We start from the raw sequence: 17,713 nt of genomic DNA on the forward strand, positions 1-17,713 counted from the left end.
GGTGCAGCCAAGGGTGGGAGTCTGAAGGTCCCAGACCCCTCTCTATATAGCTATAGATCAATCCATAAAGCTATGATAGCCTTAGTGGGAAATTTTAAAAAATTAAATAAATACTTAGAAGAAAAGAAAATTTTTAACTTTTTATACAGATATAGTGAATATAGAGGATTCAAAGGTGAAGTATCATATCCTTCTTGGGACTGCTCTTTCCTTAACATCTGCTTCTGAGTAATATTGATCCAAACTTTTTAAAATCCTGGTAGTCATTTGACTCTAAACTTTCATCTGCCACACTATTTTGAGCGTTGGCTATTTTAACATTAATTTTAACTATTCTGATATTTTTCTTCTAACATTGTTGCCCAGCAAGTACTCCTATGTTTAATAAAGAAAACATTAATTATCCAAATAAATAAATAAATAACTGCAATCTCACCATAGTTGTCTCTTGTATTGATCCAAAACTGTTAATGAAAATATTCACTGCTACATCCACTGGAATTCCTAAAACATATGCATAAGAATTTTTATTCTGTTTTCTCTCTTTTACCTTTCCTTTTATTTTTTGTTATCTGACTCTCAAATAAAAGATTTATAAATACAGAGCAAGTAAAAAAGTAATCCTAATTCTATATTTTTAATGAAAGTACACTCAGTTCTAGTTTATGAAGAAAATTTCAGGAAAAAGGCCGTAAAAATTATTAACAATTTATTAATTACATAGTATGACCGAATATTAGATGGGCAGGTGAAAAAAGTAATGATGACTAATAATGGTTAGCTCATCTTACAATTCAGATAGATTTTTGTATATAATGGTATATTAATTTATAGCGATTGATGGCTATGTTAATTTGTTTAAAGAAAATTTAATTTTCTAAATTAAATTTAAAATACATAATCTAACATTTAGTTTATTTTCTGCTTAATGTAGTTTGAAATCTAATCAACTCTTACCTACCAACGTCTAGCTAATTTACAGAAATAAATAATTAAAATGCAGATGCAAACATTTAGAATAGGAAATCAATCAAATTAAAATAATTGTTATACATTACCCAACCTTTGAAATTTGGTCTTATCCTGGGATCATAACTAACCAGAAGTCTATTTAAGATGTTACTTGTAGAATTAGCAGGTACTCTTGCAAGATCTTCAGCTGATTGCTGTCTGTTTTTTTAAAAAAAAGTGTCACTTTTTTTTCTACACCTTTATAGCAATAGCAATAGTACTTAGATTTATATACCACTTCATAGTGCTTTACAGCCCTCTCTAAGTAGTTTACAGAGTCAGCATATTGCCCCCAACAATCTGGTCCTCATTTTACTGACCTTGGAAGGATGGAAGGCTGAGTCAACCTTAAGTCAGTCAGGATCGAACTTCTGGCACTGGAATGCAGAGTTAGCCTGCAACACTGCATTCTAACTACTGGGCCACTATGGCTATAAGTAATTATCAGTATTTTTTCAATTACCGTATTTTTCGGACTATAAGACGCACCGGAGTATAAGACGCACCTACGTTTTTTGGTTGTTGTTTTTTTTAAGTTTTTTTTTTTAGACAAACACACATACAAACATACAATGTATTTTCTTTGAACAGAGTATTTGGCTGGTTCACAAATTTAAACAGTGTTTAGTCATTTCAATTAAATTTACAATTTCTATATTTCCTTTTTGCCATATTTATTCCTCATCTATTTTTTAAAAAAACCAATATTACCCTTCATCCTCATCTCTAATCTTAATCAAATTCAATTTTTCCCTTCTATTCTATATTATACCCCTTCCCATTGTCACCTATTTTTATATCCATCGTCACATTGGTTAATTACGTAATATTACAGTTGTTTAATACAAATTCAACATTTTAATATAAATCAATTAGTTATATAACTATCTTTTTTGTATATTAATCAATATGAACATGAATATTCCAATTATTTCCATGCAATCCAATTTCTTATAAATCAATTAATTATATTTACCAATAATAATAAACCAAATAATTTTCCCCATATATTCCTCCAAACCACAACTTAACCATTTCTGCTTTCAACACAAAATACAATAGTATCTCAATTATTACAATTCCCTAGTTAGAACTTTCCCCTTACGTTACTCATTTTCACATCTTAAACTCTCCCAATAACCCAAAGTTTTGCCCATATAGAAAAATATTCCAATTATTATTCATTTCATTTTTACAATCATGATTTCCCATTTATTTCTTATTACTATTCATATTTCAATTCTAAATATGTATAACATCTTTCTCTTTCATTTCATTTCATTTTCTTTTTCTCCCTTCCCATTTTTATTTTTGCCTTTTTTCTTTTGTGTTTTAAAATCTTGAACTCTCCTCTTTTGCCCTAAATTTCCCATTTTTTGCACCTATCTTTTTTGGTGAGGAAAAAGAAAAAGAAATCTCTCTCTGCCTCATTTTGCCACGTTGCTGCAAAGAGCCTGCTTTACTTTCAGTTTCGTTTTTCAGCGTAGCTAGGGAAAAAAAATCTGCTCCAGCACTCTTTGCAGCAAGCAGCAGAGCCCTGAGCAAAACAGCTGAGAGCAAATCAGCTGAGAGTTGGGAGGCCAATCTAATCAACTTGTGCTAATTAACCTATGCTGAAGCTGAAAGGAGCTGTTTTTTCTTGCTGTTTGCTTGCAAGGAGGTAACTGCTGTGAGGCACAAGCCAAAGGGTGGGGGCCAGTGGGTGGGCAGCTATTCAGTGTATAAGACGCACCTAAATTTTCACCCCCTTTTGGGGGATAAAAAAGTGCGTCTTATACTCCGAAAAATACGGTAAGCAAAAGACTCAAAAAGATCTTTTTTTATATAGATGTACTATCATGTACATGTAGTACATTTATAAGTGTACTAGCATGATACATAAAAGCTTGTACAATAATGAAACATGAAATTATAATGCATGAAGTAGGATACATGAAACTGTATACAATAATACAAAACAAACCTAAATCATTAAGGTTCTACATTACTTTTTGTTTCTTTTATTACAAAAGGATAGCATAACTTGATTTTTGGAACTCTATGAATGAAGGAAGCATCTGAGTCTAATGAGCAAGCATTAGTGTTAGAATCTTTACTATCCAAATAGTGGCAATGGTAATATTCAAAAAATTAAAGTTAAATATCATATTTAAAAAATCATACCACGATTCTGTCACAGCTGAATAATTGTGAGAGACAGCTCTCACAAAATCAGAAGTAGAAAAGACTGACACCACTTCAGTCCAGATTATTTATTACCAAAGCAAGAAACAAGTAAAAGTCATTGTTTCGTAACCAGAAAAGAGAGGCTTCAGGCCTGTTAGTCCATGCAAATAGAACAAAACATTTAACCCGCATTTTAATTAGGCTTTGCATTTGATACACCACAGCACTAGAATTTTAAACAACCATTTCATTAGCTTTCTTACAAAAATGTACTTATTAGAGGTTTACTATAGTGTATGTTATTAACAGAAAAGCCTGATAACTTTTTACAAAGGCCAACATCAGCTGAATACCATGCATTGGAGTTTGTAGACTAGAAAAAGTATGCCAAGATGGCCAGCATATACAATTGCCATTGCAATTTCAATCTTTGACAAGTACCCAAATATAAAGCTGCATTGTCAAAAGTTCAAAGTTACAAACATTTGCAATACTATGGAATGATCACATACAATACAGTTAAGAAAATATGAATAGGGAATGTTGAAACTGGCAATAAATATATTAGTAACATTAAATATTCCTTTGAACCATTTTTCCATGTATTAGTTGATTAATCAATATATTTATGCATAAACTAAAAGAACTGAATATAACAATAGCACTTAGACTTATATATCACTTCACAATGCTTTACAGCCCTCTCTAAGCAGTTTACAGTGTCAGCATATTGTCTCCAACAGTTTGGGTCCTCATTTTATCGATCTCAGAAGGATGGAAGGCTGAATCAACCTTGAGCTGGTGAGACTTGAACTGCCAAACTGCAGCCAGCCGGCAGTCAGCAGAAGTAGCCTGCAGTAATGCATTCTAAGCATTGCGCCACCACACAGATTATATAGGTATTTCATTTATGGCACAAATGGCCAAATTCAAATTATTATAGTTTGGACATATTATAGAAGCAATTAGCACTCTTGATTTTGAAGACATCAAAGCAAGATAAATAAAAAACAGAATGAAAAACAGTTTTAGCTAAAATTGTGCTATAACTGGATGGGTATTGCAATTCTCTGCTATCGTATCTCCCACACTATTTATATTTATTATTATTATTTATTATTTGAATTTATATACTGCCCTTCTCCCGAAGGACTCAGGGCGGTGTACAGCCAGAATAAGAACACACATATAGAAAATTTAATAACAATTTAAAATATATATTAAACAATATGGCCCTTAACTAATTAAAAACCCATTTTTAAACCTCAAGAATTAAAAATTAAAAATTAAAGATTAAAAGTTAAAAAGAATTAGAATTAGGCCAGCCCGGCTTGTTGGAACAAAAGAGTCTTGAGGGCACAGCGGAAGGTGCATAAGTCCGGGATCCTCCGAATCTCCGGGGGCAATTCGTTCCAGAGGGCAGGTGCCCCCACAGAGAAGACTTCCCCCTGGGGGTCGCCAGTCAACATTGCCTGACCGACGGCACCCGGAGGAGACCCTCTCTGTGGGAGCGTACTGGCCAGTGGGAGGTTATTGGTAGCAGAAGGCGGTCTCGTAGGTATCCAGGTCCTAAGCCATGGAGCGCTCTAAAAATGTTAACCAACACCTTGAATCGCACCCGGAAGACCACCGGAAGCCAGTGCAGCTCACGCAGGATAGGTGTTATATGGGAGCGCCACGTCGCCCCCACAATCACCCGCACGGCTGCATTCTGGACCAGTTGGAGCCTCCAGGTGCTCTTCAAGGGGAGCCCAATGTAGAGATTGTTACAGTAGTTACATATTATTACATATTATTATAAACACTTAATGGTCATTTCAATTAGAACTAGAAAATCTCCTGATCCTTTGTAGGGGAGATACTGTGGTCTACCCGGATGGTTCTGAAATAAATTCATCAACGTGCTCCATTGGAGCAACAGTTTAGGAAGCAATTGTGAAAGGTGCAAAGGTTGTTCATTTGCAGGTGAGGAATAGGAAAATCATGAAATATCTGCTAAATTTATAATTCACAATGCAGATTAAATTATATGTTATAATTTACATTAACTGATCCATTCAGGATAAAATAATATTCTTGAATTCCCTTTTATTCAGCTAATGTACACGAAGCTATAATGTTAAAGAACTGGTTTTGACAAAGACTAACAGCTAAGGATCACTACATTCCAGGGTCTTGTTTTTATAATCTAATAAAGCTCAGCCGTTTATTGTGACATTTCTAAGATCACCTGTACAAAATGAAATATAGCAAAGGCCAATTCATTTCTGCGACTGAATGGGAAAAATAACATATCCTATCTTTCTCTCATACTACACTCAGGAAATTGAGTAACATAGAATAATGTTTAGTATGAAGAGAAATATTGCATGTGTATTTTATTAGAATTCTGTATGCCTTTCTTCTGGCATAATCAAAACACTTTTGATTTTATATCGTGGGGAAGCAGAAAAATGTCTTAGCTTTATATTCCAGCTGAATCCCTTTTGAAGGAAGATTAAACATGTTATATGATTTTGTTTGTTGCTCACTTGTCTTCAGGCAGTTAAACTGCCATTTCCTAAATAAGCTAGCTTGTTTTTATCTATATGACCTTGGCTATAAAGAACAATTAAAAAACATAAATCCTATAGAAGCTCTGCTTGCTTTTTTACTTGCACCCGTACTATGTGTTCTTCCTTTTCTTTCCTCTCTCCCTCTGTTTCTTTTACATTTCACTTTGTTGGATGTCAGTATATTTCAATAGGTTTAGCAGCAGAACTCTTTTCTTTTTTCCCCCAACAGCTTCATGGAATATTAAGTATTGTCGTCATGTCCTTCCTCCTCCTCAGTTTTTAATGAGAGGGGCAATAGTCTGTTCTGCACAATACATGATGACTGACAAATTGGGAACATACATTTTTAATCTTCTCTCTTTACTTTATTAATATTTTTTTATCATTTATTCATCTTGATTTCTTTCACTTAGGAGGGAATTAAGATACCTCATTGCCTTTTGTGTATATAGGTAAAATTTTTTGTTATTGCTTACAATATTAATTAGAAATTATTTAATAGTCATCAATTTAATATTAGAAAATATTAATATATTTCATGGCAGCTCCTTTGTGAAATGTGGAATCAAAGGTTTGTTGTCTTTAGACTAGTATAGTTGGGCCAAATTTTAAAAGATGTAAAACTGCTTTTTTGTGGAAGACTTGTACATGCTGTCAATATATTTGATGGAAAAAGTCATTTCTCAATGTCTATGGTAAAACTGAATGATATGAAATTAATGTATGGCTTTTTTATTCCATCCCATTGTTTTAAACAAATTTATAGCAAGTTGAATAATGCCCTATGAGAATTTTAAGGTATAAATTACAATTACCTATCAGTAAATTAAGTTTCTATATTTTATCTTTTAGTATATATGTTAATTTTGTTATTGATTTAAGTATAGAATTTCAGTCTTTCTGTCCTAGGAAGCAGAACATAGAAGTGAAATCTGGGTAAGTATTGGAATCCTTATTTATGTGGGGATTTATTTCAATACTTCTGCTTAGTAAGATGTATACAGAATATATTAGATTAGCAATGGAGCGAGTTTGGTGAAGTGTTAAGGAACCAGGTACTGTGCCTTAACCAGAAGTTCTGTGAGTTCTAGTCCTGCCTTAGGCAGGAAGCCAGCCAGATGAGTTTGGATCAGACAATGGGGAAGTCAGATTCACTTAACCATGTCACTTACTTAATGCCACGAACTGATCATTGGGGGAAGATATAGGGAATATTAATACAGTAAGAAATCATAAAGACAAACATGTATTTCCTTTGATAGATATAGATTTCTTGATCAATATTCACTGTATAGGGACAGGATACTGCATTAACAAAATGTACAAGATGTTTTCTAAGGTTAACTGCTGCTGTCATAAAAATCAGATGCCAAGAAAAGGTTTCCTTTCCTTTAATCAGATCTCTTTCTCTTTCTCTGATTAAACCACCAATACTAGAATCTATATTTATGAGTAAATAGCAGAACATTTCCTGCAATTTTTATTTATTTATTTATACATTTATGGTCAAAGACAATATTGAAGGAATAAACAAAATATGTTTTGATGGTAATAAAGCAGATTATGAAAATGAATGCATGTGATGGATTAAAATTGTATAAAATTGTATATTTATAAGAATATGCAAATGAACAATAATAGGCAATAAGTAACAACCAGATGCTCCAGGCTAAAACAAGTTTATACCTATTGTCATCTATTTGCAATTGGAACAGAACAAAATTAAGCAATTTTCTTAGAAATTTTAGAGATGGTATCTGCTAATTAAAAGTGCTAAAAAGATTTTGTCAGATTCAGGCCAGCTTGTATGTTTGACAAAGAAAATATAACTGAACTGATTGCCAATGCTAAGATAATGGGCAATGCAACAGCATATGAGCAATTACCGGTAATAAAGTGCCTACTGTAGCATCTGCAATGGCAATCTAAATAGAGCATATTATTAAATCACCTTCTACAAGCATAAATGGTATGGCATTGAATCTTAAGAATAGCAAAGGAGTTGAGACAAAAATAATCCCCACAATATAATTGGGAGGTGGGTCTCTGAATTTACAAATCAACATTAGAATACATTGCTTTGCCTCTGAAATGCTTGCTCCAAACCATTAATAATTTATGGATAGACCATTCAAAGAAAAATAATTTACTAAGGCTGTCCTCAAGGAAGTGTTGAATTCCTCTGTATGATAAGATGAAATGCTGATTTTTTTTCAAAAATTTAATTTTAACCAGTATCTCAGATGGCAAATTCACATGCAAATAGTGATAGACGGAGGATTTAGTTCAATACTCAGGGAGGCCTTAAGGATAATTCAGGGGCATGGAGAATGATTCAATATAGAATAAATTACTTTTAGAATCATAATATGGTTATATTTCATAAAGGCTAAACTGGATACCATAAAGCAAAAGCAAGAGTACTCTAGGTAAATAGTGTAACTGCCATTCAGATCGCTCCCTTTATGGCTAACAGATCTGTCATCAGATTGGAAAACCTCTATGCATGAGATGAAACTTCGACAATTTGTTGTTTCCATATGGAAAATGAATGAAAGAGGATAAAGTAGGTAATATTTAAGGACTTGATTTGTTCTATGTGAGTTATAAATGATTTATTGACAGTTGAAATGTCTTGCAGAAAACTGGACCACCTTTACTTTAAAATAAATATGTTCCACCCCAGTAGCAACTAGTTATTGCTTGGAGGCTCTTCCAAAGACTATGACAGTGGTTCAGCTCTCTTTCTTAATAGTTGAGACAAATTAGTTGAGACAAATCCTATATTGTTGCATAATACTGATGACAAATGTATGTACAGTAATAAATCTGCTCTAATGTCCTTTTCTCCTATCTTCAGATTTAATATTAAAAAATGTTTATGCTACCACAGGCATAAATACAAATTTACTTGTCCATTGTTATTGGTATATGCTACAGTCCTTTCTCCACAATTTATCCCAGGACTAAAAGCAAACATAGATTAGGTATGACGTGAGAACAATAGTTTTGCTCCAAATTCTAATGATGTTACACACAAGAAAACCCATAAAAATTCTTCTACTATTTTCCATTGTCCTTTACTTTCTGCCTATTTTGTTTTGTGATATTCCAGTAAGGATTTTGTTCCACAAATTAGCAGGGGATAAATTAAAAGATTATAAAGAAGAGAAAGCAGAGATCAGAAGAATTTTTGCTCTAGTCAAATTAATGGGAATGCTACATTCTTGTTTCTGATTAATTACTTCATAATTTCAATTCATAATTGAAAAATCACCTAAAATACAAATTAACCTATTAAATATCTTCACATTATCTTCACTTTCAGAACTTGCATTTCAAGGGAAAAAATAGTAATTATTGCAATTTTTCCTTATCCAACTTGATAATCTTTGTGCTGGTACATCAGAGCTACAGCTCCAAAGCATAAGAAGGTAGGAATTCTGTCATATGTTAATTTAATTATATCTATAATATTAAGTTGAGGAAGGCCAAATTAAAATATTGGAATAAAGTATTGAAATTTGACTCAGCCACATTTATCAAAAGCTGAATACCAACAGCATCTTTTGATGTTTCAGCAATAAATCAAAAAGTTAATTTATTATGAATCTGTCCCAATCCTTATATTAGATAAAAGCAATGTAATTAAATATGGATTTGTAACATCATTTTTACTATAAGGAACACAAGGAGATCACATATTTAATGTTAGTGTTAAAATATCACTTCGAAAATAAATCTAAAGAACAAAAATGACTTTTAGAGTTTTAATATTTCTTTTAATAATCAATATAGGAATGCACAACTGAGAAACAAGTTAATTAAGATCTAAACAGACATTAAAAATCACTCAATAATTATATCATTAAAACTAAACTACAGATATGGTAAGAATGCTCCTATTTTGGAAACAAAAGTATTTTAAATAAATATTTCAATATAACATAAACATGCAGAGGTTATGCAGTTTCCAAAAATGCTTTAGCGTGCACAGAACAGCACATATAGCACCTGCCTGTACATCTTAAAACAGTGACATATTTTTCCCCAAGATCATAGATCAAAGATGTAGCTTCTCTAGTTTATTGCAAAAGAATTAGGTTTGGGTTACCACATGTTGCAAAGCACATTTGGAGATCAAGTCCAAAGCACTATACAACTGATAATTATTCATGCAGCATCATATATTGCTTTACACAAATAGTAAGATAATATTTATTTAAACATTTAGTTCAAATTAGGAATTTGGAAATTATTATCTTTAATTCAAAACATTTAAAAATTGGAAGAACAATTTCAAGATATAAATATTTGTCAACACCTATAAGTAGCAAGCTAGTAAATACTGAATTCAGCATTCACATTTAATTGTGACACTTCTTTAATGTTGGAGTGCTGCTATACAACCATTCATTCAAATAACTCAGTTTCTATGAAACCAACACAAAATAAGGCCTTCCTTAATGTATGATCTCAATCACTGTGTATTTTGTAAGACATCTGTTACATTCAGGTAGTGATAAAAAATACAGCTGATTTTTCCCACAGATCTGGATTGTGTTTGAAACTGGAAGATTTATTTATAATGATATATGTATATTATAACACTTAATCCTTAAAAATGGTTAGCTATATTTATCATATATAAATATATGGCATTTTTCATACAGAAGAAATTAGATAGACAGTATGTGAAGTAAACAAACACTTTAAATAAAACTCTTCAAAACTCTTCTGATTTCAGTGCCATTGATAGCAATAGTAGATTTTACTACCTCCACCCCCTTTTAGAAGTCTTTCTAGTGTGAGGGATCCTTGGTGCTCTCTGAGCTTGGCTGTCTGAGCTTCTTGCAGACATTTTATTACCAAACTAGGTCACATCATCAGTGCTAGTAGGAAGTGGGGTAAGAGATGAATTTTATATACTAGTACCTTGCCCTACTATATAAAATAGTCAGTGTTGGTGGGAATGGTCTTAGTGGTTCCTTGATTGAGTTGTAGTTTAATGTTAGCTTGTTTGTCAGAGTTGGTTAGGATATTGTTTGCTTCTTTATTGTTGGTCTATCTTAGTGTTGATTTCTGCTCATCTGGGTCTTAGCTAATTTCTCCAGTCTCAAGAAATTGTAGTTTATTGAATGACGACTAGGAGGAAATTTTTCCTTTCTATTGGACCATAGGGACTTCTGACTGTGTATCTTTTCAATAACAAGAGAAGCTATAATCTAGATCAGGGGTGTCAAACTCACATCGTATCAGGACTTTTTTCTCCTATGCTAAACCGGAAGTGGGCCTGGCCAGCATCTGATTTTTTGAGTTCATTCATTCAGTGCTATCATCACAATATTTATCTATGGTCTTCCTGGAGAGAACAAATGGCTATAACAACTTTTGCTTTCATCCACCTCTTTTTTCATTTTGTCTCAAGAATCTTCCTCCTACACACATAATCTTCCATCTTCATAGCTGTTTTCACTGTCTATTCACTTAGTTAGCTTCACTATCTTCTGTATACTTTCCTCCAAATCAGGTGTGCTTAACTTAAGGCAACTTTATTATAAAGCTTTTTAACTGTGCTGAAGGAACAGTATATGCATGTAAATATAAATAAATTTTTAAAAAATGAGGACCCGGATTGAGAGGGCAATAAACTGACTTGTATAAAAAAGAACACCGCTTAGGGGGGGCCGAAAGCCCTACTAAGCAGTTATATACAAAAGTATGAAGGCTATTGCTTAACGCATTGTAAGCCGCCCTGAATCTCCGGAGAAGGGTGGCATATAAATCGAACCAATCAATCAATCAATCAATCAATCAATCAATAAATAAATAAATAAATAAATAATAAATAAATAAATAAATAAATAAATAAATAAATAAATATTATTAAGTATATAAATTATTTAAATTTAATTTAATTTTTGATATAGTTCCTACCCTTTCATTACCTCTTTACCAGACATTAAAGCTATAATAGTTTTACAGGCAACTTATGTAAATAAAATAGGAAGTAGAAGTAAGACATTTCTATTTCCCCCCTAACATTTAAGTAAAATAACATTTCTAGAAAAATTCTGACCAATTTAAAAAAAGCTCTACATAACATTGAAAGCTTCAATTCATAAAAGTCATAATTCATAAAAGTAGAAATTTGCTGTCTGTAATCAATTTATATTTGTCTAAACACTAGTTTGTAACAAAACTCATTTCTAATATTGTGTTCATATGGATCAACTTATTGCAGCTTGTCTAATGATTATCTGGAAGTAAAATTAAAGGACTTCTCACAGCATTCATGAAAGTGATGATAAATATTAGACAAAATAAGATCAGATATATATGAATACAAACAGTTGTGGTAGCACAGTGAAAATGCATAAGGGCTACTGTTGGACTGAGTGTGCAGAATAATAGATTTTGAAATACCGTATTTTTCGGAGTATAAGACGCACCTTTTTCCCCCCTAAAAGAGGCTGAAAATTTGGATGCGTCTTACACTCCGAACGTAGCTTTTTCAAAGCTTTTTTTCAGCCCTAACAAGGCGCTAATGAGGTGCTAGCAAGATCTTCCCAGCTTTGCTTGCTCCCTCACTGTGCTTTAACGAGGCACTAAAGAGTGAAGCAATCTCCATGCTTTGCTTTGCTCCGACTCTCAGCTGTTCTTTAGAAGCTTTTTTTCAGCCCTAACTAGGCACTAGCCAAGTGAAGGCATCTCCCCATGCTTTGCCTGCTTTTCTCATTGCTGTGCCTTAGAAGCTGCTTTTTATCGCCAAGTAGGGGATAAAAAACCAGCAAACTAATGTGCTAAAACTGACCAGACTAAGGATGCTAGCCAGATGAATACCTGGTAGGCAGATTTCCCCCCCCCCCCATTTCCTCCCCAAAAACTAAGCTGTGTCTTATACTCTGTGCGTCTTATACTCTGAAAAATATGGTAATTGGATTTAATGAAATTGTTAATAGAGGATTTTTAAAACATTCATATACCGATATATATTACTATATATTTGTACTCTATTTTCCTACAAATAATATTTTAAAGTAATACTATTGTTTTGCTGCAGTGTCTGGAAATCCAAATAACTGAAGCAAATTAAAGTTGAGTAAAAATCATATATAAGGATTCCGAAATTGATAACCATGTACATTTTATATTCATAAAACAGTTTGGGAAATGTTTTGTACTTTACAAAAATAGGTTTATGCTGAATATTATTGTACAAAAGTCAGAATATAAAACACAACAGCATATATACTGCTCAAAAAAATAAAGGGAATACAAGCAGAAGACATCCGAGATCTGAATGAATGAAATAGCCTTATTAAATACTTTGTTCATTACATACAGTAGTTTATACACTGCTCAAACAACTAAACGGAACACAAAACTACTGTATGTAACGAACAAAGTATTTAATAAGGCTATTTCATTCATTCAGATCTCGGATGTCTTCTGCTTGTGTTCCCTTTATTTTTTTGAGCAGTTTATATTAGGTGGATATAATCACTCTGGTTTATATTTTACTAAGATTATAATCTGAATTTGCACTGTCCAATAAGGTAATTTCTTTAAACTCGTTGAATAAAGCTAAATTCAAACTCGGTATACCTTTTTTCTATGTTTTTTAAACTTTTCAAAATTTACCCTTGGAAAAACAAAAGAATCCTAACTGCACAAAATAAAATTGTATTGTCCAAACCTCAAAGCAGAATTCATATCATTCTTTACTATCACATGGACCATACCAAAGTAATGGAAGTTATTTTAACTTTTTAGAATAACAGGTCTTGTTCACTTAGAGGTCACTGAGGTCAATTACTAAAAAGTCATTGCATAATATGGTAGTCCTTGACTTATGATCACAATTGAGCCCAAAATTTCTGTTACTAAATGAGATAGTTATGTGAATTTTACCCCATTTTACAACTTATCTTGCTACAGTTATTAAGTGAATTTCTGCAGTTAGGTTAGTACCATAGTTGTTAAGTGAATTTGGCTTCCTCATTGACTTTGCTTGTCAGAAGGTCACAAAAGGTGATCATATCTCTGGGACACTGCAACAGTCATAAATATGAGTCAGTTACCAAGCATTTGAATTTTGATCACCATGTGACCATGGGGATGCTGCAGCAACAGTTGTAAGTGTGAAAAATGATCATAAGTCATTTTTTTCAGTGGCGTTGTGACTCTGAACTGTCATCTAAATGAACTGTTGTAAATCGAGGACTACCTGTACTATATATTTATGCATTAAGAAACAAAAAAACAGAGGAAATAATGTTGTACTACGCAAGCTCAAAATTACTGGTGAGACAATTGTACAGATGCTGGCTGCTAATGTCATTAAAACTAACAATTTATCTGTGACCATGGCATGCTAAGGTTGGTTATGCCTTCCATACCTTCAACTATATAAACATATGAGTAAGAATTAATTTCTCTCATGTCAATTTGCCTAAAATATCACATTCTGGCTTTATAATAAGAAAATAATAAGAGAAATAATAATTTCTCTGTTCATGCAAAAACAAGCTACCTACACAAGGACTTAAGAGGAATGTTATAGTATAATGATTAATATGCTTTTCAAAACTCACACATTTAAAGATTCTGATTATAATTTTGGGTCTGATTATCAACAATATAAAGTTGTAGTCATAGCTTCATGGCAGTACACAAGGTTTACAAAGTTCCAGGTTCAAATTCTGCATTGAGAAAGTCTCTTGTCTAAATCCCTAAAAAGTTGTTTCAGGAAATGGCAATCATAATACTGAGTTACATGGATACAATTACAGTACTGCTTATGTGAATTATCTTGTTTTATGAAAGCCTACATTTAATTATAGGCATTTTTTAATATGCAACTATACAGTATTTCAGAAATCGTATAAAAATGTAATGAACATACGAAGGACAGAGATATTGCTTCTTTTTCCCTTTTCCTTTCTTTGAAGATTTCTCTTTGGAACAGACTTCCTCAACATATAAGGAGAAAAAAGCAACCACAACAATTGCCAAGAAAAACTTCATTGTGGGGACTTGAAGCCCAGGATTAAAGTTGACCTGTGTTAAATGAGAAAGAACAGAAATGCAATTTGATGAGGTTCAATGAAGAACTAGGTTATACTTCACACAGGAAGCAAACACTATTATACATCATACATAGAAATAATTATTCTCTAATGATCACCTATTAGATCTTATTAATTTGGCTGTTATTTGATTTAAGGAAAGCTAAAATAGGCATATATGAGAACTGGTTTGATATAGTTGTTAAAGCATCTGATTAGGAACTGAGAATTTTAGTCCTGCCTGAGCACAAAGTCATTGAGGTGACTTTGGATCAGTCGCTCCGTCTCAGTCCTAACAATCAGCAATTGCAAACCACCTTTAAAACATCTTACCATGAAAACTATAAGGATTAGGCCAGGGAGTTGCCAGGAATCAAAAACTGAGTCAAAGGCACCTAACAAATAAATTAAAAATGGATATATATTTTAAAGCTCATTTAAGTTGTTTCAGTTTGTGGTGACTATATTTTAACTGTCACTATAAACTTTGCAACATATGGTCATCCTTTATTAATAAAACCTTGAGTTACTTTAGTAACCAATCTTCCAAAAGAAGCTATAGGCATGAACATTCACCTGCAGAAATAGAAACACTATAATCAATCATGGAGTTTTTTATTTGTATTTTCATATTATGCTACATATAAGATACAACAAATTAGTTTTGGGCCCTGTTTAAAATTTTATTCTTCTAATAGTTCAATTAATATTAATAAAATATTTACAGAATATACGGTATATTCATTCCCACTGGAACGTTCACCTTTTTATTACAATTAATATACTTACATGAATTATCAATAATCTTCTGTTTAACATTCTAATTTCAAATAGAAATAATGGCAGGTATTTATTGAAGCTGTTTTATTATTACATGCTCTTTGGATGGCATTTATTGAATATTCTGTAACAACATAATTAAACAAGGAGCAGCATAATTGTTTACACTTAATACAAATACTGGTTGCTGCACTGACTGAAAAAAACCCCTCTGCATTTATGATCGTCAACCAGCCTTAGCTCTCTAGTGACTGAGCATTATAATATGTGCTGCGTAGATTCCTTTCTCCATCCTTCTTTTGCCTTTTTACTCTGAATGCAGAGGTTGGATATTTATATCCCTTCAACAGAATTCAACAGAATTTATATCTCTAGCAACAGAATTGTTGCCTTTCTTCCAACAGAAGAGGCATCTTCTTCTGCCCACAGCAATGTGGACTGCAGTCAGATTATGAGGCATGGGTTCTCTGTACCTCCCATAAGCACATCCAGGCTTTGACCAAGGACATGCTCCAATGCTGCAGCATTGGTAGATTGTACCCTCTCATGTCTCCAGTGACAAGGTTTCCATAACATCTTCTCCATCTTCTCCTCTTCACACTAGATTCACTAGTGTGAAATCTTTGTGGCCTTTTCTGAAGTTATCACATATTACTGAGGTAAACTCACGCACACACACACACACACACACACACACACACACACACACACACACACTTTATAGGATCTTCATATAGAAGATCTGCAGAACACAATTTCAAGATGCAGAAATAGCACCTTTGACTGGAGGGCACATTTCTAAGAACACACACACACACTTTAGTGATCGCCTGTGTCACCTTAGCAACAGATGTCCCTTTTCCCCCCCCCCTTCCACCAAACAACAATACCTAGGCTTATCGCTTGCCCCCTCCAGCACCTTGTCGAGCCAACAAGGCCTCTAAAACACCATTTGTCTCCCTCCAAATCGGAACCGAGCAGTGGAGCCTGGCTTCTCAGACCCAGACCCTCGCACTTGCGCCCTACAGCTTTTGCTATATTTGGATAGCCACCTGCCTTCCCCGCCCCCCCGGATGAAAATATCTCCCAGCCCGCAGCTTCCTCCCCTTCGCGTCTCGACCACAGAAGCAGCACCCGGGGATTCCGCTGTCCCCAAATTCTTTCCCAACGTCGCTTCTCAGCAAGGGCGGGCGGCCATCCCTCCAGAAGCTGGCCGAGGTACTGAACGGAGGTACCGATGGAGCAGAGAGTTGCCGGTCGCCCACCTCTGCAGAACGGGATGCTGCACTAGCCCGGGACCTCCGGACGGGGAGGGCTCACCATCTGGGCACTTCCCAAGTCCCGCCTGCGTGTATGCCCGAAGCCTTCCCTTCCCTTCCCTTCCCTTCCCTTCTGAAACGGACGCGCAGGCACAAACTCCTGGCTGAGCTCTACGGCCCTTCCAGCCACGGGACGAGGACTTACCGCTAGCAGGATGGCTCAGCCTCCCCTGCCTCTCCCGGGATTATAGCCAGAGGTGACTGAACAGTCCCCAGCGGCCCATGGCCAAAGCGAAATTCACCAGCCCGTTTGGGAAGAGAAACGGAGCAACCCCGGAGAGCCGCCGCTGAATTATGAAAACGAGCCCCGCGTCAAAAAAGCGTCCATTTTGGTACTGAGCATGTGCACACTCCTCGGCAGGCTGTGAGGGAGCATGTGCGATCCTGTTGCGCATGTGCCGTGGTGATGTGGCGTCTGCCCTTGATCCTTTCTGCCCCCGTCACTTTTCTACCTTTTAAGCCGTTTACTTCGACGGGTCTTGCTAGGCTTTCTTCCCCTCCCTTCTGCGCGCGCCTCGCCCTTTTCGGTTGTTGGGGTTTAAAGTGAATCACTGCAGTTGTTAAGATAGTGACAGCTGTTAAGGAATCTGGCTTCCCCATTGCTTGACAGAAGGTTGTAAAAGGTGATCACAACCCTGGGACACTAAGTTATAAATATGAGTTAGTTGCCAAGTGTCTGAATTTTGATCACCTGATCATGGGGATGCTGCAGCAACAGTTGTAAGTGAAAAACAGTCATAAATCATTTTTTCATTTGTAACTTTGAACAGTCCCTAAATGAACTTTTGTAAATCAAGTACTACCTGTATTT

At 34.4% G+C, this 17,713-nt stretch overlaps 1 protein-coding gene across 1 annotated transcript in view; it reads right to left on the minus strand.

Moving 5' to 3' along the window:
* The window catches only part of GLRB (glycine receptor beta), a 49,819-nt gene extending 33,712 nt beyond the window's left edge, over positions 1-16,107 (minus strand). Inside the window, exons 1-4 of the mRNA XM_070948555.1 lie at positions 16,057-16,107; positions 14,641-14,795; positions 1,064-1,170; positions 437-504 (exon numbers count right to left, since the gene is read on the minus strand). Coding sequence (XP_070804656.1) covers positions 437-504; positions 1,064-1,170; positions 14,641-14,795; positions 16,057-16,092 — 366 coding nt within the window. The 5' untranslated portion in view covers positions 16,093-16,107. The remainder of the gene's footprint in view (positions 1-436; positions 505-1,063; positions 1,171-14,640; positions 14,796-16,056) is intronic.
* Positions 16,108-17,713: the final 1,606 nt, after the last annotated feature.

Source organism: Pituophis catenifer, unplaced genomic scaffold (genome assembly GCF_029215685.1).
Source record: "Pituophis catenifer annectens isolate HBS135680 unplaced genomic scaffold, rPitCat1.0.hap2 SCAF_8, whole genome shotgun sequence".
Taxonomy (NCBI): Eukaryota; Metazoa; Chordata; class Lepidosauria; order Squamata; family Colubridae; genus Pituophis; species Pituophis catenifer.